The sequence below is a fragment of the Panthera tigris genome, chromosome B3 (genome assembly GCF_018350195.1).
Source record: "Panthera tigris isolate Pti1 chromosome B3, P.tigris_Pti1_mat1.1, whole genome shotgun sequence".
NCBI classification, from domain to species: Eukaryota; Metazoa; Chordata; class Mammalia; order Carnivora; family Felidae; genus Panthera; species Panthera tigris.
In genome coordinates, this window is record NC_056665.1 from 61,294,477 (window position 1) to 61,309,370 (window position 14,894).

General features: G+C 39.1%; 2 protein-coding genes across 2 annotated transcripts in view; one reads left to right on the forward strand and one right to left on the reverse strand.

Annotated features, from left to right (window-relative positions):
* MGA (MAX dimerization protein MGA) overlaps positions 1-14,894 on the reverse strand; it is a 167,517-nt gene that overhangs the window by 148,897 nt on the left and 3,726 nt on the right. The window lies entirely within an intron of this gene.
* On the forward strand, positions 11,971-12,471 carry LOC102963193 (40S ribosomal protein S23-like). Its single transcript, XM_042989111.1, has one exon. It carries the CDS (start codon positions 11,971-11,973, stop codon positions 12,427-12,429), a length of 459 nt encoding a protein of 152 aa, XP_042845045.1. The 3' UTR covers positions 12,430-12,471.

The window sequence follows — 14,894 nt, forward strand, 5'->3', positions numbered from 1 at the left end:
CAAAATTAATAAATAAAAACTTCAAAAATTCTGAAAGAAAATGACTTCCAACCTAGATTTCTATTATTCTATCTTCATGAATGGTAAAGGTCTATGATCAGGGTCATCAAACTACTTGGCCTAGTGTTTGTTTGTTGGTTAGTTGGTCTAATGTTTGTTTTTGTAAATAGTCTTACTGAAACACAGCCATGTTCATTCATTTATGTATTACCTATGGGTGCTTTTCTGATACAAGAGAACAGCTGAAATGTTGAGGCACAGACCCTCTAGCCCATAAAGCCTAAAATATTTACTATCTGGTCCTTTACAAAAAAAATTTGCCAACCCCTAGTCTATGAATATAAAAATCAATGACAACCAGGAAAATGGAGGGCCTATAGGAGTTGACAAGAATTTGAATATAATGTTGGGAAATCAGAATAAGACTATAATTCGCATTTTCCTGGGGGAAAAAACAGGTTTGCAATGTCACTTGAAGACAGTGCCCAAGAGATCAGTTTCTGATTTTTATCCAGGTACTTACCTCCTGCCTTTTCAGGAATTCTGAAGAAGGCCCCTAGGAAACATATAGTCATCATTAAATTATTTGGAGAATAATTGTAAAATGTGTAAATTTCCAGAGGTTTTATTTCTTTTATTCTCTGGCTACCCATCTTTTGAATTTTTTTTTTTTTTAAGTAAGCTCTATGTCCAATATGGGGCTCAAACTCACAATCTCAAGATCAAGAGTTACATGCTCTACCGACTGAGCCAGCCAGGCACTCCAAATGTTCTACTACTTATTACCACTTCTAGTGAAAGTGAACAGGGAAGACAAAAATACATGAAAGGCAAGCTGGCCAGTTCTAGTGTATCAGCAAGTAAACACACTGGGGAAAGAGTTAGCAATTCTTATAAAATGTATTAGGAAAACTAAATTTTTTCTCTTAAAGATTTTATTTTCAAGTAATCTCTAGGGGCGCCTGGGTGGCGCAGTCGGTTAAGCGTCCGACTTCAGCCAGGTCACGATCTCGCGGTCCGTGAGTTCGAGCCCCGCGTCAGGCTCTGGGCTGATGGCTCGGAGCCAGGAGCCTGTTTCCGATTCTGTGTCTCCCTCTCTCTCTGCCCCTCCCCCGTTCATGCTCTGTCTCTCTCTCTCCCAAAAATAAATAAAAAAAAAAAAAAAACGTTCAAGTAATCTCTATACTCAACATGGGGTTCAAACTAACAGTCCCATGATCAAGACTCACATGTTCTGAGTCAGCCAGATGCTCCTAGCAAAATTAAAATTTTAAATACCAACAAATTAAGTTCAACATAAGCCAACAGTGGGACACATCTGCAAAAAACTCTACAATGGAGGTATGGCATCCAGATCCTGAGAGGAAATAATTCCTCTATATGCTAAACCGGCATACCTAAATCTGGACTAATATATTGTTTGGGGCATCATCTTTTTTAACATTTATCTTATTTTTTTATGTTTTATTTTATATTTGAGAGAGACAGAGAGACAGAGCATGAGCACAGGAGGGCAGAAAGACGGAGACAGGATCTAAAGCAGGCTCCAGGCTCTGAGCTGTCAGCACAGAGCCCGATGTGGGGCTCAAACCCACAAACCATGAGATCATGACTTGAACCAAAGTCAGACCCTTAACCGACCGAGTGACCCAAGCGCCCCTTTTAATGCTTACTTTTGAGAGTGAGAGAGAGCGAGTGCGTGCGTACACACACAAGCGGGGGAGGGGCAGAGAGAGCGGGAGACACAATCTGAAGCAGGCTCCAGGATCTGAACTGTCAGTGCGACGCGGCACTCAAACCCACGAACTGTGAGATCATGACCTGATCCAGCTGACGCTGGACCCTTAACTGACTGAACCACTGAGGTATCCCTTGGGGCATCATGTTTTAAGAGGACCAAAGGAGGTCAGTAAAGGTGGTGAGAATATGCAGAACCTACAATGTATTAAACAAAGACTGAAATCATTGAGGGGCACTTCAATGGCTCAGTCAGTTAAATGTGGGACTTTAGGTCACTATCAGGTCACTCAGGTCACTATCTCATGGTTTCTGAGTTCCAGCCACAGGTGAGGCTCTGTGCTAACAGCTCAGAGCCTGGAGCCTACTTCAGGTTCTGTGTCTTCCTCTCTCTCTGCCCCTCCCCTGCTCACACTCTGTCTCTCAAAAATAAACAAACATTTAAAAAGTTTTTTTTTAAATCATTGACAATTTTCTTAGTTTTTTTGTTTTTGTTTAATTTTAATAAGCATTACCAGAGCATTAAACATTAAAGCCATTAATTCATTAAATAATCAACAAGTATTTATTGAAAAACTACTATAGGCCAGGAACTGTTCTGGGACAAAAATCCCTCACCCTCTTAAAGCTTACTTTCTAGAGAGGAACACAGAAAATAAAACAAGAAATAACATAATTTCAGATACCTACAATCTTACCACTAACCATAACTCTGAATTTCCATATGCACATATATATTTTTATATATATTTAATTTTTTCATAATTTAAAGCAATAATCTTGGCATTTGGGGTTCTACTCTTCATTTACCATTAATTTGAGAACATATTTTCCAAGTTGCTACAGAGCTTTTAATTTTTTTTTTTTTTTTTTTTAAAGGAGGCTTCAAGACAGTGTGGTGCTTGAACCCACAACCCCAAGATCAAGAGTCAGATGCCCTATCAAATGAGCCACCTGGGCACCCCTGTATTTTCTACTTTTAATACTACAGTTTACTAACTATTCCTCTATTCTTTCACACGTTATATCCAGCCTTTGCTGTAAGTGCAACAAAGGACCAGAATGGCCATCACTTCCTTCTCCAGAGGAATGTGGGCAGAATAGGCAGTGAGCTGTTGGTTTTGCAGCAGAATGACAAAATTGATAGCAGCAGCCCACGACATTAGGACTAACATGCTTAAATAAGAAACAACCCATATCCAATCACTCCAGGCAACACCTCAAGTATAAAAAGAATTTGTGTTGAGGTGAGAGTAGGAGACCTGGGCTCTCTTCAGAACACTGCCTTCCTATTGGTAAGGATAGAATTCTGTGGCATGTGAGAGTGCACCACCAAGCCCAGAGGAACTTCCTCAAATTCCTGGAAAGTCTATGCAGAACCAACAAATCGACATCCAAAAATCAGTCACGAGCCACTGAACAGTCCACAAGAATTTGCAAGGATTTGATGATAATTGGTCTCAAAATCAAAAATGATTTTCATTATCACTGCCTAGAAAATTTAAGATGTGAGAAGATAATTTTTTTTATGAAGATAATGTAAAAGGGTCATTTGAAGGATGTCATGGAAGCAGGAATAAAATATTCCATATGCTCTAGAGGGTCCTGGAATGGAAGTTTCTGGACGGATGATTTCATGTCAGTACAAGGAAAAATCCCTGACCTCTAAAACCACACAACAATAATACAAGTTTCATCACAAAGCGGTAAGCTATCACCAGATATATTTAGCAAAAAGTGACTGATTGCCTTTTGTGGCTTTGTAAAGAAGACTCAGAATCTGACTGGGGTTTTTTGTTCTTGTTCTTTACCCGGATCTTCAATTCGGTTTGTTTCGTTTTATCAAAGTTATCCATGAACAGAGACTAAAGAGGTAAATACATACAATGGCTTTTTACAAAAGCCAGTTATCTTCCACTACAACAATTCCCCAATTCCCAGGGTCAAATTTTCAACTTTCATGGCTGATTCTTTTGGTATACATCTCCTTATCATTACATGTTTTTTTCTTCTTTTCTCCAGTTTTAGGCACTATTAACTTCCCACCATATGAGATCTAGCTCTCCTTCCTCTTCACATCTCCATGTACGTGCACACTTCCCATTCCCTAGTCTTCCCAATATAATTATATAATGCTAATTAAATCAACACTCAAGGTTCAGGGGCCCCTAGTGGGGCTCATTCAGTTAAGCATTCGACTCTTGATTTCAGCTCAGGTCATCATCTCACAGTTCATGGGCTCAAGCCCCAAGACTGGCTCTGCACTGACAGCATGAAGCCTGCTTGGGATTCTCTTTCCCTCTCTCACTGTCCCTCTCTGCTCTCTCACCTGCTCTTTCTCTCTCAAAATAAATAAACTTTAAAAAAAAAAATCAAGGTTCATATAAATCCAAATCAAAAGTAGGCACGCAGTATACTTATTAGGCTAGGCTACACAAAGAGATCCCCAATTACCAGTCTGGTGAGTGAATATTCAGATCATTAATTAAGCCAGTTCCCTTCCAGAGTCATCCCAAGACTGAGGCTGACAGCAATTCTATCTTGAATACAAGGCTTCCGAGGCTGTCCCAGATGTTACATCCCATATAGCCACGGGAGGCAAACAAAAGAACACATGAGGGAGGTCAGGCCCACTACCATTCACATTCCACTAGAGAAAGTAAGTCATGAGATCTAATCAAACTACAATAGTGATTGGGGAATTCTGACTAGCTGTGTGCCCCCAAAAAAGGGAGAGCAAATTTGAGTACATAGTTAATGGTCTTTGCCCCATATACCATGATTACTTTTCTTCAAAAATAGTGAAAAAAATTGGAATGGACCTTAGAAACAGGTGGTAGAGGAAGAGGAAAGGAAGAAGGGAAAATAAATCAGTTAACTAAACCTAAAGGAAGGTTAATGAACATTCCAAAAAAAGGAGAGAAAAATTATAGGACGCCTGGAGGGCTCAGTCAGTTAAGCATCCAACTCTTGGTTTTGCTTCAGGTCAAGATCTTGCAGTTTTGTAGGATAGAGCTCCTCATCAGGCTCTGTGCTGACAGTGCAGAACCTGCTAGGGATTCTCTCTCCTGCTCTCTCTGCCTCTCCCCCACACACACACTCCCTCTCTCAAAATAAATCAACTTTAAAAAAGAAAAAAAAAAGGGGGGAGGGGGCACCTATGGGTGGCTCAGTTAGTTGAGCAACCAACCTTGGTCAGGTCATGATCCCGCCATTTGTGGGTTCCAGCCCAACCCTGGGCTCGCTGCTGTCAGCGAAGAGCCTGCTTTGGATCCTCTGTCCCCTCTCTCTGCCCCTGCCCCACTTGCGCTCCTTCTCTCAAAAACTAAACATTAAAAAAGAGAGAGAGAGAGAAATTAAAAGGTGATTAATTTATTCAAGAAACATTCTCCTTTTGTTATGTACCACTCTCCACATTAAGTATAATAGACAACATACAGACTAACTGCAATGCAGTATCCTCAATTAGATCCTGGAACAGAATATGGACTTTAATAGAAAAACTAATGAAATCCAAGTCAAGTCTGGAGTTTACTAACAGTGATATAACAATATTGGTTTCTTAGTTTTGACAAATGTACCACAGTAATGTAAGAAGTTAACATTAGGGGAGGGGCGCCTGGGTGGCTCAGCTGTTGAGCATCCTACTCTTGATTTCAACTCAGGTCATGATCATGCAGTTTATGAGACGGATCCCTATATCAGGCTCTTTACTTACAGCACAAAGCCTGCTTGGGATTCTCTCGATCTCTCTCTCTGTTCCTTTCCATTTGCACTTCTCTCTCTCTCTCTCTCAAAATAAATAAACAAACATTTAAAAGAAAAAAATGTAAACGTTAGAGTAAATTGGGTGATGGGTATACAGAAATCCTGTATGATCTTTGCAACCTTTCTATAAATCTAAAATTATTCCCAAAAAAGTATTTTAAAACATCAATAATAATGGTTCAACCACTGCAGTGCCTCAAAAAATTAAGCAATATAGTTCAACAATTCTACTTCTAGATATACACTCATAACAACTGAAAACAGAGGGGGGCCTAGGTGGCTCAATCAGTTAAGTGTCCAACTTCAGGTCATGATCTCACAGCTTGTGGGTTTGAGCCCCGTGTCAGGCTCCATTTGGACAGCTCAGAGCCTGGAGCCTGCTTCAGATTCTGCTGTAAACAAAAAAAATGTGGTATCTACATACAATGGAATATTATTCACCCTTGAAAAGAAATTCTAACACATGCTATGACACGGATGAACCCTGAAGACATTAGGCTAAACGAAATAAGGTAGTTCCAAAAGGACAAATATTTTGCATGATTCCATTTATGGGAGGTACCTACAGTAGTTAAATTCATAGAGACAGAAGTAGAATGTGGTTTCCAGGGACTGGAGGGAAAGAACGGTAAGCTAGTATTTTCTGAATACAGAGATTCAGCTTAGAAAGATGAAAACTCTGGAGACGAATGGTGGTGACTGGTTGCACAATAATCTGAATGTACTTAATGTCAAAAATCTGTACATTTAAAAATGGTTACAATGGTATATTTTATATATATTTTACTACAATTTAAAAAAAAATACAGCTGTATATAAGCACAATGACAGAGGTCTGAACAAAATATTTCCATCACCAGAAAAAGATCTAAAACAAATTGTGACTTCACTGAGATTACGACATCTAAGGTAGTTTTGAGCAAAACAGTCACATTAGGGAAGAATACAGAAGGTAGGAGGTACTGAGTAAGACAGAGGCACAGCAAGTTTGGTACACTAGAGCAGGGGTCAGCAAACTGCAGCCCTATAAGTCATGTTCTCCCATGGGTTTTTGTACAGCCCACAAACTAAGAATGGTTTTTACATTTTAAATGGTTGAAAAAAAGTTAAAATAAAATTTTATGACATGCAAGAATTAAATGAAATTCCAATTTCAGCACCCATAAAGTTTTCCTGGAACACAGCCATAATCATTTGTTTACATGTTGTCTATGGCTGATTTCATGCTACCACAGCAGAGTTGCATAGTTGTGACAGAAACAATAAGACCCACAAAGCTTAAGGGGCACCCAGGTGGCTCAGTTGGTTGAGCATCTGACTTCAGCTCAGGTCATGATCTCACAGTTCATGAGTTCGAGCCCGCGTTAGCTGTCTGTGCTGACAGCTTGGAGCCTGGAGCCTGCTTCAGATTCTGTGTCTCCCTCTTTTTCTGCCCCTCCTCTGCTCATGCTCTGTCTCTTTCTCAAAAATGAATAAACATTAAAAAAAAGTTTATTATCTTGCCCTTTAGAGAAAAAGTTTGCCAACCCCTGTCCACAGGCCTGAAAGTAGTACATGTAGTACAGATAAATCAAAGCTATGTATGGAGGGAGAAGCATGGCAAATGACATAAACTATACAGTAGCAGGCTTCATGTACTAAGCTAAAGAATCTGAACTTGTCTCAACTTGATTCCATTTATTCTGAGAAGTCACTGAAGAACTGTGTAGAGACTAATCTGATTAGATAAACCTTATGGAAAGACAATAGCCGCTTGCTTTTAAAGGTATCTAAGTTATTCATTTTATTTACTAAAAGAACAAAACTTTCCACTAAAACAAAAAGGCATAAAATAAAATAAGCCTAGATGCATATCAATAAGGTTAACAGTGATAGCATATTAAAAATTTTTATCTCCTGGGGTGCCTGGCTGGCTCAGTCGAGAGCATAAACTCTTGATCTCAGGGCTGGGAGTTCAAGCCCCACGTTGGATGCAAAAAATAAAATATTTTAAAAACTTTTTTTATCTCTTTGTGTTTATCTAGGTTTTTTAATTCTTCAAATCTGAATTATAAAACTGCTTTTGTAATCCAAATACAAAAATCAGTATTTTTAAACTCCTATTCACATACCCACAAAATTTGTTTCCTATGTTCCATAATCTTCTCCCCACCTTTAGATAGAAAAATACGTCTAGGAAAACCTACACATAGAAAAACTATTAAAGTATGCCACAGTCACACTTATAAAGGATAAACAACATTCTACCTTTTTCAAATTATGTATAATATTTGCTTTGCAGACATGAAAAAATAAAACGTTTGAATCCAAGTACTGGCAGGACAATCTCTTCCAACATAGGGCTTTTGTTATATCCAACAAAGAGCCAAATCAGTATCTTAATGAAACTAAAAATGTTAAAGGATAGGAGAAAATGCAGAGTTTGAAAATCAAAATGTTGAAAACTGATGCAAGATAAGACTGCATATAACCCTGAGAATATAATTATGTACTTAAGAAATGCAAACTCCTTGATTTATACCCCAGTACTTTGCACTTAATGATACACCGCTTGTTAAGATTATTTTTTAATGTTACGTTTCAGTTCTTCCACTAAGTTGTCAGATATTCATGTGCAGAGAACCATGTCTTTTATTTCTTTTGTGAGTCCCCCACAACACCTCATACAGTGCCCATGCATATATGGTAGGTGTTCAATACATGCTTAGGACTGAATGACAAAATAATTAACCCTACTTTGAGCTCACAGACTGAAACCCTCACACCTACAATTTACACCACTAAGCCTCCCTCTACGCAACAATTTAATGGACACTCCTGGGGCGAGTACTGCTGATTCTACTGGATTTTTTACATTAGGCTTCTTCCTAGCAAAGAGCTCAAAGTACACGTGTAATGTTAAAATAGAATTCCTGACTACTGAGAAGGTGGGTGGGAAAGTAGGCAAGTGAAGGAAGAATCTATTATAAAAGCTCGCCTCCGAAGAAATAAGCATTATTCAGCCCTAGAGATTAAAACATTCCTAAAATGTCTCTGAATTAAGACTTCTGACACCATTTCATTAAACTTTGTACTAGCTAAATTCTATCACAATATCATTAAAACCAAAAACTGACCATTAAAAAAAAATCCTGAAAATCTCAGCTAACAATCTATACTACTGTGCATTGTAAGATCTAGTTGTAATTATTTACTCTTTTCCCAAAACAAAACTTCCAATCTTTTTCAGAGCATTATGATTGAACATCTACCACATGCTAAGCACTGAAAAAAAACAAATGAATAAAAAAACCAGTCAAAATATCAACTGATTTTGTGATCTGCTATAAATTAAAGTACCAACGACAGAGCTGAAGAAGCACCATGCAGTGAGGAGACAACTTCTGTGGAAATTACGCACCAAATTTAAGCTGGACATTGAAGACTGAGCAGGAGTTTGAGGCAAAAAGTAAGAAGGGGAGAAAGAGTACTCCTGGCAAATGCAGGGCTATATACAAGCAGAGCACACTGGGCATGGCAGGATATGGAGGGAGAGGGAGAGTTAGACAATGATGGGTCTGGTATGAAAGCTATGCAAGTTGGAATTTATGCCCCCAGGTAATGGACACAAAGTGGAAATCTTCAGGTAGGCAGTGACAAAAATCTGCAGAATCAGTTCATAAAACAGAGGTCATATTACAATCATCTTAAAGGCATGATTTAATACTGTACCATATAGACAAAGCTGAGATGAAGATACAAAAGAAATCTAAGTATAACTTATTCCTCTGTCCATGCTTTCAACAGAGTCTCAGGGCTCAGTCACTGGCCCTCTTTACTCCCTGCCTGATCTTATGAGACCCATATTTTTAAAACACTATATACAGGGGCATCTGGGTGGCTCAGTCGGTTAAGTGTCCGACTTAAGCTCAGGTCATGATCTTACAGGTTTGTGAGTTCGAGCCCCGCACCGGGCTCTGTGCTGACAGCTCAGAGCCCGAAGCCTGCTTCAGATTCTGTGTCTCCCTCTCTCTTTCTGCCCCTTCCCCACTCATGCTCTGTCTCTGTCTCTCTCTCTCTCTCAAAAAGAAATAAACATTAAAAAACTAAAAAAAAAAAAACCACTATATACTGATGGCATCCCAAATGTATATTATATTCACGGACCTGACTTTAACTCTAAGCTCCAGACTTAAACAGTCAACTGCTTCCTCAGTGGTTATTACTAGATATCTAGTAATATCTCAAACTCAACACTATCCAATTCAACTCTTCATAGTAAACCCCAAACTAACTAACTCCTTCTAGTTTTCACCTCTGTACATGGCACCAGTTGCTACAGCTAAAAAATTTATCATCTTTGATTCCCTCTTTCTCTCACCTCCCACAACTAACCTATCAGCAAATTCTATTCCTTCTACCTTCAAAATGTACCCTGAATCGGACCCCTTCTCACTGCATCACTGCCTCCCTGATCCAAGCCATCATACTGCATCTTACCATTCCAGTGACTTCCTATATGGTCTCCTACTATCCCTCTTATCTCTATAGCAGTCAAAGTGACCTTTTTAAAACATAAATTAGGCTGTGTCATTTTTCTTTATAAAACTGTCCAATGAATCCCATCACACTTAGAATGAAATACAAAGCCCTTCTGGTGTACCAGACTCTATACCATTTGAAACCACCAACTACCCAGTATCATTTCCTACCACTGTATCCCACCACCACCACTTCCAATTATTACTCCAGCAAGAATCTCCCAACTATAGCACACCAGCCTTTTCGCACTTCCTCGAAAATCACAAACTGATTCTCACCTCAGTCTTTGCATTAGTATTCTCTCACACCATTTGAAATGATCCATGGTGGTATGGCACACTCCCTATCATTCAGGTCTCTTTATGCTCAAGCCTTCATATTATGCTCAAGCATTCAGAGATAATATAGAAACATTACCTGACAACCTACCTAAAAGAACCACCAAACCCACCACCACCACTCACTCTTCTCTCATAATATTTTCTTCACAGCATTTTTATAATATCGGAAATCATATTATTTATTAGTGTCTAACTAGAATATAAATTCCATGAGAGAAAGGACTTATTCACTGTTCAATCCTTAGACTTAGTATAATCATTGGCATACGACAGGGCTCATTATTTGTTGTTGAATGAACAAATTAACTTAATTGGTCTAATCTTAAGATTTTTAATTTATTTTTTATTCTGAGAAAGAGTATGCAACCAGAGGAGGGGCAGAGAGAGAGGGAGAGAAAATCCCAAGCAGGCTCCACACCATCAGCACAAAGCTCGATGCAGGAATTGATCCCACTAATCAAGAGATCACAGCCTGAGCTAAAACAAAGAGACGCTTTACCGACTGAGCCACCCAGGTGCCCCTGATCTTATTTATATTTTTCTCCTGTCATGCATAACTAATTGCTTCCCCACTTTTGGATTTAGATCTATTTCACAATTATCAGGCTTTTCTTCCTAGAACAGAGATATAAAATAGTTTAAAGACTGTTAAAACAAGCCATACTATACTAATGCCTTTAATTCCTTTCTATAATTAGCCCTGTCAGCAACTTGTTCAGTTATTTTGACTATAACTTCCATTATCCTTTCTACATTATCAGAATTTTCAATGTACTGATTATACATGCTATAAATATTGACAGATATAACCATAAAGAAGGTCATAACATTTTTTGCATTGCAAGTAACACAAGTTGGTTTTTTGTTTTGTTTTGTTTTAATTTTTTTTTTTAACGTTTATTTATTTTTGAGACAGAGAGAGACAGAGCATGAACAGGGGAGGGTCACAGAGAGAGGGAGACACAGAATCTGAAACAGGCTCCAGGCTCTGAGCTGTCAGCACAGAGCCCGACGCGGGGCTCGAACCCACGGACCGTGAGATCATGACCTGAGCCGAAGTTGGACGCTCAACCGACCGAGCCACCCAGGCGCCCCTGTGTTGTTTTTTTTTTTTTTTTTTTTTTTTTTTTAAGAAAAAGTACAGAAAAAGAAATACAGAAAAGCAAACATTTGAAAAACAAATTCAGGAGTGCCTGGGTGGCTCAGTCAGCTAAGTATCCAACTTCAGTTCAAGTCATGATCTCACAGATCCTGAGCTTGAGCCCCGTATTGAGCTCTCTCCTGTCAGGATGTAGCCTGCTTTGGATCCTCTGTCTCCCTCTCTCTCCTCCTCCACTCATTCTCTCTCAAAAATAAAATGAACATTAAAAAAACGTATTTCAAAATATGCTTTAAAAAAACTCACAGGCAGGTGATGAAGGTCGACACCAAGAGTAATAAGTCATGCTGATAGTCTGTACTCTAACCCCAATCAATAATGAGAAAAATACCAAACCCCAAATGAGGGACACATTACAAAATACTGACCAGTATGCCTCAAAACTGCCAAGATTATCAAAAATAAATTCTGAGTTCTTTTGCTCAGGCCCATGGCACTGGCAGAATGGGCAAATGTCATGGTCTTCATACTGCCAAGAAGCTCCATAGCCACAGATGGGATCAGAAGTGGCATGGTAAACAGTACAAGCAAGCCCATTTGGGCACAGCCCTGCAGGCCAACCCTTTTGGAGGCACTTCCCATGCAAAGAGAATTGTGCCAGAAAAAGTAGAGGTTGAAGCCAAACAGCCAAATTCTGCCATCAGGAAGCATGTCAGAGTCCAGCTGATCAAGAATGACCCAAAAAAAAAAAAAAAAAAAAAAAAAAATCACAGCCCTGTACCCAACGATGGTTGTCTGAATTTTATTGAAGAAAATGATGAGGTTCCAGTTGTGGGATTTGGTCACAAAGGTCATGCTGTCAGTGACATTCCTGGAGTTTGTGTTATGGTTGTCAAAGTAGCCAATGTCTCTCTTTTTGCTTTGTACAAAGGCAGAAGGAAGAATCAAGATGATAAGTTTTGATAGTAAAAACATGACAATAAATTTTCATATGCCAAAAGACAGTCTGAGAAGCTATCATAGCTAAAAGGATCTCAAAGAGACATAATTACTCAAAGTATTGTGGCTGTGTAATGGTGCTAAAAGGCAATAGCTTACTGTGAACTCTCTGGAGATGCCTTGGAAGATCAAGCAATCAGCTTTGTTTGCAGTGAAGCTATAGCCATCTTGATAGCACATTCCTTATTTGTTTTCACTTTTTCCCTACCTCATTTCCTTTTCCCCTCTCACACCTTCTTCCCTGGAATTTCATCCATTAATAAAGAATTAGTATACCAGCATTATCAACAATAGCCAAATTATGGAAACTGCCCAAGTGTCCACTGATTGGCAAATAGATAAAGAAGATGTGAGGGGCACATGGGTGGCTCAGTTGGTTGAGCGTATGACTTCTGCTCAGGTCATGATCTCACAGTTCACGGGTTCGAGCCCCAGATCGGGCTCTGTGCTGACAGCTTGGAGCCTGGAGCCTGTTTCGGATTCTGTGTCTCCCTTGCTCTCTACCCCTCCCCCACTCATGCTCTGTCTCTGTCTCTAAAAAATGAATAAACCTTAAAAAAAAATTTTAAAAAAGAAGATGTGGCATACATACACACACGCACACACATGCACACGATGGATATTACTCGGCCATAAAAAAAAGAATGAAATCTTGCCATTTATGATGACATGGATGGAGCTAGAGAGTACCATGCTAAGCAAAATAAGTCAGTCAGAGAAAGACAAATACCATATGATTTCACTCATTATGTAGAATTTAAGAAACAAAACAAATGAGGGGCATCTGGCTGGCTCAGTCAGTGGAGTATACAACTCTTGATCTCGGGGTTGTAAGTTCAAGCTCCACACTGTATGTAGAGACTAATTAAATAGATATTTAAAAAACAAAAACAAATAAGCAAAGGAAAAAACAAAAAACAAGAGACAGGCAAACCAAGAAATAAACTCTTAAACTACAGAGAACAAGCTGATGGTTACCAGAAGGGAAGAGGGTGGGGATGGGAATAGTTAAATACGTGATGGAGTATTATGATGAACACAGGGGTGATGTAAGGAACTGATGAATCATTATATTGTAACTAATATTACATTGTGTGTTAGTTAACCAACTGGAATTTAAATAATAAAAAGCATTGGTACATTAAAAAACTTTTTTGTGTGGTATCCTGGAATAGAAAAAGGACATTAGAGGGGCACCTGAGTGGCTCAGTTAAGAGCCCAACTCTTGGTTTAGGCTCAGGTCATGATCTCACAGTTTCATAAGTTCAGCCCCACATGGAGCTGTACATTGGCAGTATGGAGCCTGCTTGAGATTCTCTGTCTCTTTCTCTCTGTCCCTCCCCAACTCATGCTGTCTCTGTCTCTCTCAAAATAAATAAATAAGCTTCAAAAAAATACAAAAGAAAACAAAACGTCATTAGATAAAACTAAAGAAATCTGAGGCACCTGAGTGGTTCAGTCAGTTAAGTGTCCAACTCTCAGTTTTGGCTCAGGTCACCATTCCATGGTTCCTGGGTTCGAGCTCAGCTGATTTTGGCTCGGGTCATGATCTCAACAGTTTCTGGGTTCGAGTTCGGCACTGAACTTGGGTTCATCAAACTTGGGATTCTTTCTCTCTCACTTTCCTTCTGCCCCTCCCGTGGTCGCACACACACACTCTCTCTCTCAAAATAAATGAATAAACTTAAAAAAATAAAAACTAAAGAGGTGCCGCCCGGGTGGCTCAGTCATTTAAGTGTCCAACTTTAGCTCAGATCATGATCTCACAGCTCGTAGGTTCCAGCCCCATATCAGGCTCTGTGCTGACAGCTCAGCACATGGAGCCTGCTTCAGATTCTGTGTCTCTCTTTTCTCTCTCTCTCTTTGCCCCTCCCCAGTTTGCACTGTCTCTCTTAAAGATAAATGAACATTAAAAAATTAAAAAATGAAATCTTATACTACAGACTTTAGTTAATAATAAATCAATATTCATTGGGGTTCATTTTTTACAACATATATACCATACATAAGATGTTAACATGGAAAACTGGGTGTTGGATATATGGAAACTACATTGTCTTTAGTTTTTCTATAAATCTAAAACTGTTCTAAGAAAATGTTTATTCTTTTAAATTCATACAAAAACCCTACCAAGCAAATGAAATCACCATTACTTTACATTTGAAGTATGCCATTTTAATTTTTTTTAATGTTTATTTATTTTTGAGAGAGACAGACAGAGCATGAGCGGGGGAGGGGCAAAGAGAGAAGGAAACAGAATCTGAAGCAGGCTCCAGGCTCTGAGCTGTCAGCACAGAGTCTGATGCGGGACTCAAACTCACTGCGAGATCATGACCTGAGCTGAAGTCAGATGCTTAACCAATGGACTTAGCCACCCAGTCGCCCCTGATGTATGCCAGTTTATTTTTATTTTTGACAAAGACAGAGTG

Coding starts and splice junctions, on each gene's coding strand:
- LOC102963193 (XM_042989111.1), top strand. CDS start 11,971: ATGGGCAAATGTCATGGTCTTCATACTGCCAAGAAGCTCCATAGCCAC.